This window comes from Herpailurus yagouaroundi, unplaced genomic scaffold (genome assembly GCF_014898765.1).
Source record: "Herpailurus yagouaroundi ecotype Mexico unplaced genomic scaffold, PumYag 191, whole genome shotgun sequence".
NCBI lineage: Eukaryota > Metazoa > Chordata > Mammalia > Carnivora > Felidae > Herpailurus > Herpailurus yagouaroundi.
The window spans coordinates 1013955-1031440 of record NW_024412422.1 but is presented as its reverse complement, the minus strand read 5'-3'; the positions used below and the strand labels follow the sequence as shown (position 1 = coordinate 1031440).

The window sequence follows — 17486 nt, the reverse complement described above, 5'->3', positions numbered from 1 at the left end:
GTGCTTACAAGAGAGGGGCCCAGGACCATCTCTGGGAGTGAAGGAGGGCATCTGCTGAATGTGCCAATACACACTAGCCACATGACCTTGGAGCTTCGGTTCCAAAGTGGAGGTGACATCAGGACCGTTAATGACAATTATACCTCAAGAGGAAGATCCTGGTCAAATGGATGGAGTCATCAGCAGCACTCCTTCTGGCAAAAAGGAGCAAGTGCATTGCATGCAGCGCAAGGACAGGAGCCCAGACACTGTCCCCCTCCCCTGCCCCTCAGCACCACTGCTGGGACCGCCACCACATCCTGCTGGTAGGACAGTGGTGGCATTCTCAGCCCCTGCATATGCTGCCTGTCTCCTCCACACTTGGCTGACAGAGTTCCATGAAGTCCCTGCTGAAAGCACCTTGCATGCTGTCTCCAGATCGGCAGGTGCCCCGGATGGGGGAAAGAAGAAGGCGTTTTTAGCGACTTCAACCACTGGTTGCTCCTGACATCACCTACTTGCTACTTGCCCCTGAGAGAGTGGATGTGCTGCAGGGCACCTTTAGGAAGTAGACAGCAGGCCAGAGCCAGATCTAAGCCTTATTTCACACCTGGCCCTCCCACCCTGGGACTCACCGCTTTGGTAGACTCCAGGGCTCCTGAGGCCAGTGCATCCCGGCTGCCCCTGCCCTTGCTGCCAAGGTGGGGTGAGGAAGAGGGTGAGTCATCGATGTAGGGCAGCCCATCTTGGTGCCGGCGCTGCTCCTCAGCCCGGTCTGCAGCACAACTATAGCCAGGTGGCGTTCCAAACGACGTATCTGTGTGTAGAGAAGCAGCCGTGTTAGATATAGGGAGAGGGGCCAGAGAGAGGTCTGCCTGGGAGGGTCCACACCCCACCTGCTCCAGCAGGCATTGGGCTGATGCTATCACACAGAGGTGTTGAACAAAGACTTCAGGTAGGCTGACCGCACCTTCACAACTGACTGAGCAAAGACCACAGGGTGAAGCAGGGCCAGAACAGTGGTATGCCCCCTAGACAATGAGACTGGGCTTTCAGGACACTGTCTGGGGCACATCTGCCCTTGTCCTGGGAGTAGGCCTGAGCCATTACAGAAAGATGGACCTCAAATGCTAGCATCTTGCTCTCGGGGATGGTCCTTGTGCACCTGTCCGTGGGGATCTGATGGGGGCAAGAAGCTCAGATCATGCCACTCCAGGTGCAAGCCCTGGCCACTGTGAGCAGTGCCCCAGGCCCACCAGTCCCAACCCAGGGAACAGGTGCTGCAGCCCTTCCCCCTTACCCCACTCTGCCTCTTGGCTGACTCTCAGCCCACCTCCCAGCGGGTGTGGCAAAGTCCCAGACCATCTTTACCCCAACCTGAGTGTCCCTGTGAGGACAAAAGTGGCCTACCCTATGGCCGGCTCCATGCTGTTCGGAACCATCTAGTTAGAGAAAATAACACCTCCATCCTAAAAGCACCTGAAGACAGTCACCCCTTCCTCCTGGCTAAATTACAAAGCCCATACCCCTTGGCCAGCCTTTCTATAGCTCTGTTTTCAGAACTGTTCTAATCCAATGGATCCTCACCAGGACATTAACCCACAAGGGCCCAGTCCACTCCAAGTCTCATGTGGGGGTCACTTCTTGACTCCTTTCACAGGGCATCTTCACAGCCCATGGGATTTCTGAGGTCATCTTGATTGGGTTACATCACCTTCCCCATGACTCACCGGCAAGCAGTCCTGTCCAAATGTCACCACCACAGGCAGCCTCTGCAGTGTTTATTTACAAGATTACAACTTCCGCCACCAAGCACACCCAGTCTGGGGCTCAACCTCTAGGTGGCACTGACCACCTAGGCCAGGCAGGCACAGGCTTCCAGAGTCGACCCTGCAATTCTAGTGGGGTGACTGTTTTCAGTTCTTTCCATGCAGCAGCCAAGAGGAGCCGTGGCTGGAGTGACCAGGTGCTCACCACATCCAGTTATGACGGCTGCCAGTGCACTGTGCAACTCATCTGCCTATGTCCCAGCTTCCTCACACACCTCTGCCTCTCCCACTTTCTCCACTTCTGTGTCCCAGCAGGTCACATGCCCTCTAAGAGGTGTCCTTAGCCCTGGTTACACGTTAGTGCCACCTGGGGAGCTTCAAAAACAGAGATCACTGAAATCAGACGCTCAGGGAGATCTGTGCCCTGGTAGCTGCAAAGGCTTCCTGGGGGTTCTTTAAGAAGCCAGGACTAAGACTGCTGCACTGGCACAAGCTGGGAGCTGGCACTGTGCTGGCTGTCACCCACACTGTGTCCCTGCTGTCTGCATACAGGCGCTGACCACAAAGGCCAGGCAGAGCTCTGCTGCCCTGTGTGTCTGCAGGAGGGCTCCAACAGAGGCCAATTCTGAGTTGAAAGTGGCAGACAGGGTAGGGGACACTCAGAGCTGGGTGGGCTCCTACCGTGTCCCCTAACAAGCTCCATGGGCTACAGAGGAGCTCCTGGTACCATCACCGTGTTGGTTATCAATGCTCAGCCCTGCTGGGGTTTGTACTGTCCTACCAGGACAGTCAGAGGCCAAGGCCAAGTTCTGTCTCCTCCTCCTAAGTATCTCCAAAGGCACTCAACCAGCTCTGGCCCAGCATCCCCGAGGACAGATGGGGAGGGTTTAAATGTATTAGAAAACACAAAACCCTGTTAATGCAGAACCCTAACCCCACACCCCAGCCCCCAAACAGGTCTGACTTCAGCTTCCATTTCCTTCTGGGGACTCCCAGATTCTTTTTAACCAAAATGAACACAGAGGACTTCTTGTCCTCTCAACATCCATGATATGAACCCTGCATTGCAGCAGCCCCTACTGAAAACTTGCCTTCCATGGGAGCTGCTTTCAAAGGCAGCTCAGGCCCTGGACAGAAGGCTTTAGCTGTCAGATGACTTCCTCACAGGTAGCCTGAATGATCCCCCTGGGCCAGGAGGGTCTTTGCTCTACTTCTGCAACCCAGGACACTTCCTCCAGGTGGGGCAGGTGGGCCAGTTCTATGGGCTGTGGTGTGAATTTTCCAGAAGTGAGGCTCTGGTCCTGCCCAGGTTACTACCTACCGGTGAGAATTAGTGCAGGTCACTTAAGCTGTCCGTGTCTCAGTTTTCCTGATTTTACAATCAGGCATGTGAACTATACAATTGATAGAGGCCCACTCAGCTCTAAAATGTTATGGTCACTGTGTGGGTCAGCCAGTCATGCCCTGCCTGCCTCCTGACCTCACCTCCTTCGACAGCTTCCTTCCTCTCCTCCCCACTCCTCCTCTGGACTCCGCTTTTATATTAGCACAGACTTTTCAGCGTCCACACATCCTCTCTAAGAAACTTTAAACTGTTTTTTTTTTTTTTTTTTTTTTTTGAAATAATGACCTTTTAGAAAGTCAACAGATTCATCACCTGGAAGAGCACCCTTAATCTGAGAACCACCACCTAATGTCCCGGCCTGTGACTACATTGAGCTCATGTTCAAGATCAAATTAATATCAAGTGACGCCCCAAGTAAGAACTTTAGGGTCAGACTCAGGGGGCTCTCTCCAAAGACTGTAAAGATTCCACATGTGTGAAACAAAGTGCTAGCTTAGCAATGCCCTAAAACCCAGGGCAAAACCAAGTGCCTGCTAAAGGTTTGCTGGCTAGGGTTGTGTGGGGCCATTGACTCTGATATGGACACTTCACCTCCACCAGGTGAGACTGAAAAACCAGGTTCCATAGCCGGACTCCACAAGGTAATCATAACCATCAGACAACTAAAAACCCAGCTGTTTCCAATTCTGCACACATCTCCCCAAACTGATGTCTGAGGAACTAATGCTTTTATGTCTGGATTCCGGATGGCTGGTCACTGCTACTGCTGCATTCCACCTGAGGCTTCAGCCCATGGTCCCAGTGAATCCAGCTTGCTCCAGTGCAAATGAGACAGAGGGAGCAGGAAAGCTCTCACTTCCTTGTCACCCATCCTAAGCGGTATACAGGGACTTCCTTTCACACTGCAGTTTTTCCACTCCTGGGTCCCCGCATCTCTTTGAGCACAAAGTATATTACTGGGGGACTCTGGGAGCTGCCATTTCCCAAGAACCAGAGCAAAGTGAGAGAGGGGCCTTGCTCTCCCCTCCTCTACCAGGAACACCCAGTGGGAAGTCTCATTACCTCAAAGAACTGGGAACCTGGTGGCCGAGTTAAGCCCGGAGCTTCCTACAAAGTTCTACCCAAAGCTGAAAGCAAACACTGGTTTCAGAGGAGGGGGCAGGGGGAAGGGGCTACGATCCTAAGGCTCAGGGAAATGAGGGTTGATCAACAGAGCAGCTAACCAGCGGGGAGGAGGGCGGGGGAGAGTGAGGCCCATTCAGAGCTGGCAGACAGCGGCTGGCTGAGTGTGGAAAAGGGATGTGCACAGTGAAATCCAAAACCTCCTCCGCTCCAGGCAAGTCGGCTTAGCAGCCACAATCCCTGCACTCTGCAAATCTAAAATCTAGTCTTTGATGCAAGAACAAAAGGCAGCCACCCCCACCCCCACCAAGTGGGAGGAATAAGTCCCAGTCAGCCCAGATCACATCCCCTTCTTACACCTCAAGGACAATGCTGGTTTAAAAAAAAAAAAAAAAAAAAAAAAAAAATCCTTCAGAAAGATTAAACATAGAGTTACTATATGATCAAGCGATTTCACTTCTGGGTATATACTTAGAAGAATTGCAAACAGGGACTCAAATAGATATTTGCACACCCGAGTTCCTAGCAACAGTATTCACAACAGCCAAACTGTGGAAGCAACTCAAGTATCCACTGATGGATGAATGGATAAGCAAAATGTGGTATGGATACGCAGTGGAATATTACTTAGTCTTAAAAAGGAAGGCAATTCTGACTCCATGCTACAACATGGATGAAACTTGAGGTCATGATGCTATGGGAAATAAGCCTGTCACAAAATGCTCAATTTACTGTGTGAGTGCACTTATATGAGGAACCTGGAATTGTCAGAATCATCGAGCAGAAAGTTGAATGGTGGGTGCCAGGGGAGGAAGGAATGGGGAACTGGTGTATTGTGGGTACAGAGTTTCCGTCTGAGAAGATGAGAAAGTTCTGGAGATGGATGGTGGTGATGGCTGCACAACAGTATTAATGTACCAAATGCCAATGAGCATGAGTGGTATGCTTAAGAATGATTAAAATGTTCCATATGATGTTATGCAACAAGTATATACCACATGCACATATTCCTAAGATCCCTCCCAGATAGGGGCAATGCTCGGGTAGCTGAGCTGTGGGGAGGGCTCATCCCCTTCATGTGGACAGCCCCCTGCAACCACATCTAAAATAAGCACAGAATGGAAACTTCCAAGCAGTTTGCTCCCTGAGTTGATGAGAGCAGGCTGGGTGGCGGGTACCCGGGCTTCATTATAGTCTTCTGTGTATTTGTTTCGTAACAAAGGACAATAAAAGGAAGCCTTGCTTGGCTATGTGTATGTAGCCTCAAAATGAGGCCCAGTGTCACACGGCCAGACCAGTCCAACTGGCACAGCCACTGTTTGTTTCCAGCAGCTACCCCTCTACTCTTACAGAGTTTATATATCATCTTTTCCAGGCCACCTCCCTGCCCACCCGCATTTTCCTGATGCAGACTGGATGAGATTCCTGCCAGCCCATAAGAATCTGGTAATCACAGATCACACCCAGTGCTGGAGCAGGACCCCTCACAGGATCACAGCACCACAGGTGCCCAAAGCCCTGCAGCAACCATCCTCAGGGCTCTCAGAGGGCCAGAGAGTTACCTGCCTTCAAAGCATCAAATGCCCTTTGCCCAGCTTCAGTCCTGTCAGCTCCTCCAGGGGCCCCCAGCCTCTCCCCACAGCCTGTCTTTCCCTTAGCCCAGTCTCGGTTCAAACATCTCCAGTAACTTCGACACTCCTTCCCTATTTTCATATCTGCAAGCCAGGAAGCAAGCATCTCACTGTGAGGCCTTTGCCAGGCCCTGCTGGGATCTCTGCCGCAAGGGTTCCCAGGACACGTGTGCAGAACCAAGCTCAGACCACCGGCCACATGTCTCCCAGCTGTAGGAGAGGCCCTCCTGGACCCAATGTACCTGGAACGTCCCCAGATCCTGCTTCCATTGCCTTGCTGCTGCCAGAGGTGCAGGGCTCAGATCCCAGCTCCTGTCCCACCCTCTGACCAAGGCACCCCAAGAGAAGAGCCTGAAGCAAATCCTCAGAAGGAACTAAGGTTATGATCTCAGCCCTCCCCTCCCAGAACAGATATGGGAACAGCTGTAAATGGCCAGGGGAGCGATCCTGATAAACACATACCAGGGTTGAGAGGAAAGAAGGGATACTGGGAACTCAGGTGGGGGTGGTGTGGCAGGAACTTCATTATGCATTAAGACAGAGGCAGGGTGGTCTCCTATCCCTGTTGACACTGTTAGCAAATGGCTGGGCAGTATTTTACCAAGGTAAAAGAGGATCAAACACCATCTTCTTTCTGGTGGCTCACCAGCTACAGTGGGCAGGTTTCTGCAGATGCAGGCACTGAGCCCCCACCTCATCGTATCTGCAGAAGCCCTGCTTTCCCCTCCCTCCCTGGGCCACAGGCAAACAGCACAGTGCTACGATGTTGTGGTGCTGGTGACTTGCAGACGGCAGCTCATGTCCTTGGGGATGTCTTGCCAGGTAGGCATCGCCCCTCCAGGAGAGGCTCAGAAAACTGTGGCTGAGACAGAAAGATCTAGGTCTCACCGAAGGGCACACAGGTTCCACAGGTTCGAGCTGGCTCTGGACACCACGCTTGTGCACAGCCTTGAGGCTTCCTCCCACACCCCGTGTGCTGAGAGCAGATTCTATCTACAGGATAGGCCGCGGGTCCTGGGGCTCGGCTGGCTTCTTTACTGTGTAGCAGAACCCCAAGTACAGTCAGGGAATATCTGCAGTGCTTCAGGGAAGTGAGTTTCCCAAACAGTAGAAAAGTCTCAAATGTGCCACAGCAGGCAGGCATTTTTGCAAAATACCTGCTACCCTTTCCTGGGCACTTCCTCTGGGTGAGGGAGAGTGCTGATCTCCTTGAATCCACTCTGACCCCTTAACAGGCAGAAACTTCTAGATGCTCATTTTTCAGACAAGGAAAGGAGTCTACAAGAGAGGAACAGGTGGAGCTTGACTACGCCGAGGTCCATTTGTGTCACCTGCATATTTGGTCATTTTCTGAAGACATTTCTTTTTTTCTTTTTTTTTTTTTTTTTTCAACGTTTATTTATTTTTGGGACAGAGAGAGACAGAGCATGAATGGGGGAGGGGCAGAGAGAGAGGGAGACACAGAATCGGAAACAGGCTCCAGGCTCTGAGCCATCAGCCCAGAGCCCGACGCGGGGCTCGAACTCACGGACCGTGAGATCGTGACCTGGCTGAAGTCGGACGCCCAACCGACTGCGCCACCCAGGCGCCCCTCTGAAGACATTTCTAAAAGGCTGAGCTGATAACTACATGACTTAGCAATTCCTCTCCATATGACCAAAAGGAGTGAGAACAGGTGTTCAAAGCAAAACTTGTACCAGAATAATTCAAGCTATATTCAAGTGGCATTATTCACAACAGCCAAAAGGTAAAACGACCCAAATGTCCATCAACTGATAAATGGATAAATAAACTGCAGAGTATCTATACAATGGAACAACATTCAGTCTCAAAAAGGAATGAAGTACCAACACAGGCGGACATTGGAAACGTTACGCTAATTGAGGAAGGCGATCATAAAAAACCACCTACTGATTCCATTTATATGAAATGTCCAGAAAAGACAAATCCATTGAGACAGAAAGTGGATACTTAATGAGTATGGGATTTCCTTCAGGGGTGATCAAAGTGTTTGGGAACCAAACAGAAGCGGTGGTTGCACAAAATCGTGACTGTACTAGGCATGAGTTGTTCGCTTTGAAATGATTAGTTTTATGTTATGTCATTTCACTTAAAAAAAAAAAAAAAAAAAAAGATCTGTTTTCCTCTGTTAAAACAGGGAACCCGGAACATTATCCAGCTGTTTCCTGAAGACCAAGAACATCATTCCGGACAGACGTCAGCACTGCCTGGCACCAGTACCTCAGGCCACCCGCTGCTTTACTTTCTAAGATATCTGGTTGGTTTGGGTGGCTTTCTGCTTTCTTCTCTGCCATCAGGCTGGCAGCTGTCCCTTCTGTTGTATCTACAGCAAGAGGGTCAATATTCTTTATAAACAAGATGTCCCCCATTTAGTTGGCCACTGTATCCTGGAGAGAGGCCTGTTGTTAGAGCCCTTGGTTTTGTGGGAGAAGGAGAGGCAAAGAGAGCACCCTAGGATCCCGGGACCATGATCCTACTTCATGCTGCCACCCCAGCAATGACGTCACCAAGCTAGTGTGGAAAGCTCCGGCTGCCTGGGTAGTAGGAGGTCACAGCCCAGACCAGCTTGTGCACACAGAAGGCCCTGAGGCTAGGCAAGTCTCCCCGAAAGGCCAGAAAATGCTAGCTGGGAAGGGCCTGAGCCTGTCCTGCTCATGCCTGATGCTTCAGCTCTCCAGGCAGCTCTAGATTCCCTGAACAAGGCTAAGCTCTCTCGGAGGAGACAAACGGACTAATAACAATAGCTCTTATGACTCTTACACCTATGGTTTGGGTTCCAGCTGGTTGGAGACTGAATCACCACAAGGTCAACTTTGAGGGTGACTTTTAGCAATAAAGACTGAATGCCTCCAGTGTGGGTAGACGAGGACCCCCAATCAGCATCCAGAGAGCAGTTAAAAGATTTTCTTCTATCTTCAAGGACCCACCTGTGCCTAAAGCTCTTGGATCCTCGAGGAGGGAAAGATTATTTATGTTCTGGGCCTGGGGCTGGAACCAGCTGGTGCCGGGGCGGGGCAGGCAGAGGCTGGAACACCAGTTGGGAAGCTGCAGCCCTCAGTCACCGGATGATGTGATTATTCTTCTTTAGCACCACCTTGACTCTGCAACAAGGTTCAGAAAGGTTTCTTGGAGGCAGTTTGGCCTCAGACAATGTTGAGGACCCAACATTCAGCCAAGATGTATGACACTTCTATTTCTTTTCTTTTTTGTTTTAATGTTTATTTATTTTTGAGAAAGAGAGAGAGGGCACATGCATGAGCAGGGGAGGAGCAGAGACAGAGGGAGAGAGAGAATCTGAAGCAGGCTCCGTGCTACGAGCGCAAAGTCTGACATGGGGCTTGAACCCATGACATGATGACCTAAGCCGAAGTCAGATGTTCAACCGAGCCATCCAGGTACCCCATGACACTTCTATTTCATGCCAGGCACTGTGCTGGGCATATGATGGCAGGCACCACAGACCCAGCCCCTGCTCCTGTGAGCTGCCAGAATTCCAGGAGTCACATGATATGTACATCACGGCAAAGCCATGAGGGGCAGCCAGACCCTCAGGCAGGGCAGCAGAGACCATCTCCCTAAGGAAGTAACCACTCCAAGACCTAAAAAGAGGCAGACACTGGCTACCCTCCAGAACATGAAGGTGGGAAGGACACTATAGTGTGTTGAATCGTGGCCCCAAAAAGACATGTCCATATCCTAACACCTGACATGTGTGAATGGAACTTACTTTGGCAAAAGAGTCCTTGCAGATATAATTAAATTAAGGACTTCGAGATGAGATCACCTAGGATTATCCAATGGACCCTAAATCCAGTGACAAACGTCCTTTTGAGAGACAGAAGAAGAGAAGGCTGTGTGAAGGTGGAGGCAGAGATTAAAATGCTGTGGCCACAAGCCAAGGAACGCACGGGGCCACCAGGAACTGCAAATGGCAACAGAAGATTCTCCCCTGGAGCCTCCAGAGAAACATGGTCCTGCCATATACCTTAATTTGGCCTCCTGAACTGTGGAAGAACACATATTTGTTGTTTCAGGCAAGGTAAGCTTGAGAGGGCAGGAGGAACACCCACTTTCCCCACCTCCACCTTCACACTGCCTGGGGAGGGTTAGGAAAGGAGATACACGTATATATCCATGTTCATAGCAGCATCATTCACAATGGCTGAAAGGCAGAAGCAACCCAAAGTGTCCACTGGCAGATGAATGGATAAACAAAATGTGGTATACACATATAATATAATATTACTCAGTCTTAAAAAAGAAGGAAGTCTGGGGTGCCTGGCTGGTTCAGTCGGTAGAGTAAGTGACTCTAGATCTGTAGGTTCAAGCCCTATGTTGGGTGTAGAGATTACTTAAAAATAAAATCTTTAAAAAAAAAAAAAAGAAGGAAGTCCTATAACATGCTATATAACATGGATGAACCTTGAGGAGATTGTGCTTAGTGAAATAAGAAAATCACAAAAAGAAAAACACTTCATGATTCCACTGACATAAGTATTAGTTTGCTAGGGCTGCCATAACAAAATACCATAGACTGAGTGGCTTAAGCAATAGAAATCTATTTCTGCACAATTCTGGAAGCCTGAAGAGGACAATCAAGGTGCCGGCATGGTTGGGTTCTGGTGAGAGCTCTCTTCCTAGCTTGCAGACAGATGCATTCTTGCTGTGTCCTCATATGGCCTTTTCTTGGTGGGTGGAAAGAAAGAGGGTGCTAACTCTCCAGGTCTCTTCTCATAAGGGCACTAATCCCATCATGAGGGCTGCCCTCGTGATCTATCTCCCAAAGGCCCCACCTACAAATATCACATTGTGAGTTAGAAGGATTCAATGTATGAACTGGCGGGGGGAGGGGGGGGGCACACATATTCAGTCCATGACATAGGAGGTACCTAGAATAGGCAAATTCATAGAGATAGAAAATGGAATGGGGGTTGTTAGGGGCTGGGAAGGAAGGGCAGTGGGGACTTAACTGCTTACTGGGTGTAGAGTTTCTGTTTGGGATGAAGAAAAAGTTATGGAGATCAACAGTGGTGATGGTTGCACAACAATGTGAATGTATTTAACACTACTGAATTGTATGCTTAAAAATGGCTAAGATGGGGGGAGACTGGGTGGCTCAGTTGGTTAAGCATCCGACTTCAACTCAGATCATGATCTCGCAGTTTGTGAGTTTGAGCCCCATGTCAGGCTTGGAGCCTAGTTCAGATTCTGTGTCTCCCTCTATGCCCTTTTCCTGCTCACTCTCTCTTTCTCTCTCAAGAACAAATAAACATTAAAAAAAGTAAAGACTTTAAAAGCCAAGGTTTAAAAAAAAATGGTTAAGATGGGGGCGCCTGGGTGGCTTAGTTGGTTAAGCATCTGGCTTTGACTCAGGTCATGATCTCATGGTTTGAGTTCGAGCCCTGCATCAGGCTCTGTGCTGATGGCTCAGAGCATGGAGCCCACTTGGGATTCTGTATCTCCCTCTCTCTCTGCCCCTTCCCAACTTGCGCACTCTCTCTCTCTCTCAAAAATAAACATTTAAAAAAATGGTTAAGATGGTAAAGTTTATGTTAACCACCGCCCCCCCCAAAAATAAAAACCCTAACAAAAAAATAATGATCAGCCAGGTTTAGACATTTTTTAAAAAGAGGAAAGAAGTACAGTGTTATGGGCTGAAGCATGTCTCCCCTGCCACCCAAATTTATGTATTGAAGTATTAACTCCCAAAGTATCCAAATGTGACCTTATTTGGAGACACAGTCTTTACCAAGTTCAAATGAGATCTTAGATTGGGCCCAAATCCAATATGACTATATCCTTATAGAAAAGAGAAATTTAAAGACAGACCAGCAGGTAGACAGAACACCATGTCAACATGAAGACAGCCACCTACATACCAGGAGAAAAGGCCTGAGGCAGATTCTCCCTTACACCCGCCCTCAGAAGGAACCAATCCTGCTGAAACCTTGATCCCAGACTTTTAGCCTCCATAACTGTGAGACAATAAATGTCTATTGTGTGAGCCAGCCAGTGTGTGGCTCTTTGTTACACAGCCCTAACAAACTAACACATCGGTAGTTATGGAGATTGGGCACCAGCTCTGAGAAGCCACTTCCCACCAAGTGTCTCCATGATCATGTCTCATGGAAATGGGACTCTGCCAGGCCAGCCAGCTGCAGCCACCTGGAGGCCATCCACACTCAGCAGCATACCCACAGCACCTCCATATTCCAGACTCTGACAGCAGAGAGAGAAGAAAAGGGCAGCCACTGAGCCCCACATGGTCAGAGGGCAAGAGGTAAGCCCCGGGCCTCATACGCTGCATTCACCAAACACATGCACACCATCCTGGGCTCTCCTTAACCAGGGCCACTCTCCCTCAGAAGATAAGCTATTGCAGATTTGCCCCAGACTGTGCTACTTAAGAACAGACCAGAATATGGGGTGTCTGGGTGGCTCAGTTAGTTAAGTGTCCAACTTTAGCTCAGGTCATAATCTCATGGTTCGAGCCCTGTGTCAGGCTCACAGGTCAGAGCCTGGAGCCTGCTTCCAATTCTGTGTCTCCTTCTCTGCATCCCTGCCCCCCACCCCCTCATGTTCTGTCTCTCAAAAATAAATAAATGTTAAAAAATTTTTTTTTGTAAAAAACAGACCAGAACCACTGGGATATCCTGCAACTATACAAGTCAGAAATTATAGAAAACCAGCGTTCTGAATCCACACAATAGTCCGCCAACTCCCCACTACCCCCGTCAAGGGCAGAGCAGGAAGGGTGGGAGACTCCCTCCTGAGTGAAGCCCCAGCACTTTTTTCCTTCCTGACCTCAGGATGTGAGATGGGGGGCTCACTTTGCTCCCTTCATCATGCTCTGAAAGGGGGATTTCCCATGCACATAAGGAAATTGAAGATACCGAAGTGATAAGTTCACAGCACCTAGAAGTCAGAGACCAACTCTGGGGACAGACTGAGAATATGCCTGTAAGCCTGTTATGGCCTGAATGTTCTGTGTCTGCCCTGTATTCACGTATTGAAGCCCTAACCTGCAATGTGATGGTACTTGGAGGTGGGGCTTTTGGGAAGTAATTAGGTTTGGATGAGGTCACGAGAGTGGGGCCTCCATGATGGGATTAGTGTCCTTATAAGAGGAAGAGACACCAGAGAGCATGCTTGCTGTGCATGCTCGCTCGCTCGCTCTCTCTCTCTCTCTCTCTCTCTCCCCCTTTCATATGTGAGGACACAGCAAGAAGGCAGACATCTTCAAGTCAGGAAAAAGTTCTCCACTAGGAACGGAATTGGCTGGCACACTGATCTTGGATTTCCTAGCCTCCAGAACTGTGACAAATAAATGTCTGTTGTTTAAGCCCCCAGTTTGTGGGGTTTTGTTACGGCAGCCCTCCTTTGTCCTCAGTGGATTTCCAAGGCCCAGGTCCTTTCCACTGGAGAAATAAACAAGGAGGAGGGGCAGAGGCGAGCTGGAGACTCCCTACCAGGCAAGGGAACCTCCTGCTAGCCCATATTCCTACCTTGGAGAGGTGTAGGTCTGGCTCAGTCCTAGAGGATGGTCTGCAAATCTCACTGCTGCTCTAGTCCTGGGTCACCACCATCTATGGTACTCCTGAGAGGTTTACTGGCTTCTAGATGCACAGGAGGAGAAGGGACCCGGGATGCCGGCTTGAGTTAGGGGCTCTGAGACTTCTGAGGGGCAAAACATAGCTGTGGCAACAGGCACATGCCAGATGCATGGCTTCAAATCCTCGTGTCTCTGAAAGGGAGCCAATACCTTGTCTTACAGATGGAAGTTGAAGGCCTGGAAGCGGAAGCAACATTCCCTGAGCCCTGGGCTAACAAGTCGAGTTGAAAAGCAAGGATCCACCCAGGCAGGTGTGCCCAGCCAAGGCCACCTCCTGGAGGTTCAGAAGGTTTGGCACCACCCTAAGCAGGATCCCCAACTTCAGGCACCCTGGGGATGAACCAGAGATGAGGTGGGGCAGTGGGGTGTGGGCATATTTTATATTCTGCACCAGAATATGAGATGTACCAGATGTGAGCAGATGTCAAAAGCCAAGGAACAGACCACCAGGCAGCATGGTCTCAAAGTCGAGGGCAGAATGGATTTTCCCCTGGAAAACCTTCTGTGCGTTTGAATCAAGTGGCCAAGAACTCTACCATCCTTGACTTACATATTTGGAAAAGGAAATATAATTCCTCTGTTCCAAGACTCCCTCCAACCTGCCCAACCTCCAGGGCCTTCTTCCATCATGCCCCCCAAAAAGACAACAAACAAACTGGGATTACCGTGGCCACGCGGAGACTCGTTTCATCTCTCAATGTTCCCACCAGTGAAATGGGGCTAATGACACTCTACCCTCATACCCTGAGGGGGTGATGAGTAGGTCACCCTTCCCCTGCCAGAGGGAGGAGGCATCCAGAAGCACAAGCATTATTTATCATAATTATCAGAAGCGTTGACTGTTCATATGGTCAAACCTGTGGTAGTTGCTATGTTGCTCCTTTCCAGAAAACCGCATGATTGCCTCTTGCCTGGGTTCTCCTAGAGTACTCAGCATCACCCTCTACTTCCTTGTGAGGGTGAGGCCTCCATTTTGGTTAATGTGGTAGGGGGGTTCGTGTGCTTGGGACTACTGGGATGATTCTTCCCAGGGCTGCGAGCCATGTGTCAGCAGAACCCGTGGCACCCACCAGGTCTCAGGCTGCTGTGGGTCGGAGGGTGACCCTGGCAGGGTGACCCCACCCACCTAGCCCGCTCCAAAGCCCACCAGGGCTCCAAATGCCAGCCCCATTCTGCCCTTCTCAGCAGCCCAGAGATGGCCTACCAGGAAGGCTGTGGCCCTCCACCGCCCCACGGCAAGGATCAGCAGGCCTGGAGCTTTCCCCATTCCCCTGGGGCCTCAGAGTCTCTGTGGAGCACAAGGTCTTGAGAACAGCTGAGGAATGAGCCGGAGAACATGCCAGCAAGGATTTCTGTCCAGATGAAAGAGGAGACAGAGGACTAGCTTTGGCTCTTGACCTGAAACTTGAAACTGTCATGTGGGAATTACCACCTATGGTGATAATCCCAGTTGTCATCACGATGTGACAGCCTGGTCCAGGCTCCATGCTCACTCCTCAGTTGGCCAGCCCTTGGGAACCAGGCTCGGTCCCCTCCACTTGCTTTCCCCAGCTCCGTGGGACGAGACAGGATTCACACCCCCAAGACACCCCCAATGGTACAACTGCCAGATGCCCACTCTGGCCTCTATCTTGGCCACTTGCCAGCCCAGCCAACAGACCCAGGAGGTCCAGATGAGGGTCTGCAGTATGCTCAGTCCTGAAAGCAACCTTTTGGGAAAAGCAAGTCCTCTGGAGAGAGATTCAACCCACAGGGCAGACCCACAGGCACAGGCACAGAAGGTCCTGGGCCCATCAGGTGTACAAATACTAGGAAGAGGCCCTTCCCTCAAGAATCAAGGGATCCCAGGGGAAACAAGGCATCTGGAAAGGCTCCCGGAGGCATCCGAAACCAGCTCTGAGCCTGGCACTTTTCCCAGAAATACTGCACATGGTAGAACAACAGCTTGGTTCAGCTGGGTCACCCTGCCCAGCAATCATGCTTATCAGGCTGGCACCTCACTCAGGGACTACTGAGGGCACAGAATTTGAGCTTGGACTTCCCAGACAAACTTCAGGTCTGTCTCCTGTCTGTAGGAGCAGGCCAATCCCTGCTTCTTAGGGCCCTGACTCTAGCCCACTACCTAAGGTCGCTGTCCTGGCATCTCTTTACCTCCAGGGTGGGCAGTGCCATCCCCCCTGCAGAGATGAGCAGTGGAGACCCAGTCAGACCACACATTCGCAGCAGCATCTGGCACACAGCAGGCATCTAGCAGGTGTGTGTCCCCCCTCAGTCCTTGTGAAAGGAACTCTGACAGCTTACGTACAGGACGCTTTGCTGTGCCCACATGGATCTTCCCAGTATGAGGAGTTTTCTGTCCTCTTAAAACCAGTCTCAGCTGAACAGGTGTGTGTTTCCCTGTTCTTGCTTTAATCCAGCCTGAGGCATGCTTTGCTCTTGGCCAGAGGGTGGGGGGGTATTGCTAAAAGAGCTGGGGGCAACTGGAAGGTTGGGCTGGTCTGTTAGAATGGCTGGACCCGGACTACCTCAGAGCCACCAGCTTTCTCCCAGCCCTTCCAAAGAGGCTGTAGGAGTCAGCACCGCAGCAGCAGTGCAGACAAACATCCCCTAGCTCCCAACACCACTCAGCCATGGTGTACCTTGCTACTGCAAGGTGGAGACAGCCATGGGGTGCTCAGAGCCCACGGGACAGCAGGAGCCCAAGGAACTTGTCTGAAGAGGCCAACTTTTCTCTACGGGATGTAAGAACCTGGACAGCAGTGCCCAGAATGGCCGCATGTGGAAGGCATCAGAGCTGGGGTAACAAGCTGACACAAACATGCACATGCCATATTCCAAGTTTCCAAAAAGACCCACAACTCACCAGTGATATGACACATCCCTTCTTTTCTGCAGCCTCTCCCGACATGCCTTAGAAGACATGGACCTGGATATTTACTTCCTCCATCCCCTGTGCAGAGGGTTCCCTTAATTGGAGAATTTATACCCAATGATCTAACCCAGAGGGCAGGCTGGGGGCAGAGTTGCTTTTAGGGAATCCAGAGCCAAAAAACCCATGAAGTGAAACAGGAACAGAGTCTCTGTTCTCAAGCCCACCCTGGTTTCCACGCTCACTGTGGCTGAGGGAGTATCAGGCGCAACATGTTGCAGAGCCAGGAAGGCCACCGCTGACCTTTGCCAAGCCACCCCAGGAGCATCAAGGGCCCCCTCACCCTCAACGCCCCATTCTGGGCCTTGGTTCACACCCTCTTCACCCAGATGGCCTCCCTGGGCCTCTGAATTCTACCACTTCTTCACCACCTGCTGCTCCAATGACCCCCTCCCAAATGTGACTTAACCTGATAGTCACCTCCCACCCCACCAGGGGGACAGTCTCCTGGGTTCTTTTTTCCACTCACTGTGCGTAAGAGCCTGACTTCTCACCTACTTTACAACCCACATCTAGTCCCTCCTTGACTACTCATAAGCTCCTTAGGACTGCCAGGAGTCCTAAGTCCCCTGACCACCCAGGGGCCATTTGTAAAGGGACCATCCCCCACGTCACTTATTTAGCACATGGTACCCCCCTCCCTCCCACCTCTACCTCCCCACAGGGCCAGGATCAAAATAAACAGACAACCACCTATACACATAACCACCAACAAACACATGGGGTTCTGGGAAACATGAGATTAAAGGCAACCCCCCCTCCTTTTCAAGCTGGTAAAATACATAGTAAAATTTCCATTCACTTTCTCTAGAGAGGCCAGCTGTGCACAGGTCTCTATAAAAACGCTCACTTAGACAATCCCACAGCTGACAGCCATCCGGAGGACTCAGCCCAGGTTTTCAGAACATCTGAAGGGTGTGTGGGTTGAGCTCATTTCTGAGTCACAAAAACCGAAAATGATTTTTTGGGTCACTGACAACCAGGAAAGCCTTCAATGTCTGCCCACTGACCCCACGTGCCCATGGCCTTAACTGATTTTCCACGGGCCCCTGGTTGGCATACCTCCTGCAGGAGGAGG

At 50.6% G+C, this 17486-nt stretch overlaps 1 protein-coding gene across 3 annotated transcripts in view; it reads right to left on the bottom strand.

Annotated features, from left to right (window-relative positions):
* The window catches only part of BCR (BCR activator of RhoGEF and GTPase), a 128630-nt gene that overhangs the window by 61757 nt on the left and 49387 nt on the right, over window positions 1-17486 (bottom strand). For all 3 annotated transcript variants that reach the window (XR_005781020.1, XM_040443543.1, XM_040443542.1), the window contains exon 2: window positions 615-796. Coding sequence is in view for 2 of the 3 variants with exons in the window: in XM_040443543.1 (XP_040299477.1) it covers window positions 615-796 (182 nt within the window). In the remaining variant the exon portion in view is untranslated. The remainder of the gene's footprint in view (window positions 1-614; window positions 797-17486) is intronic.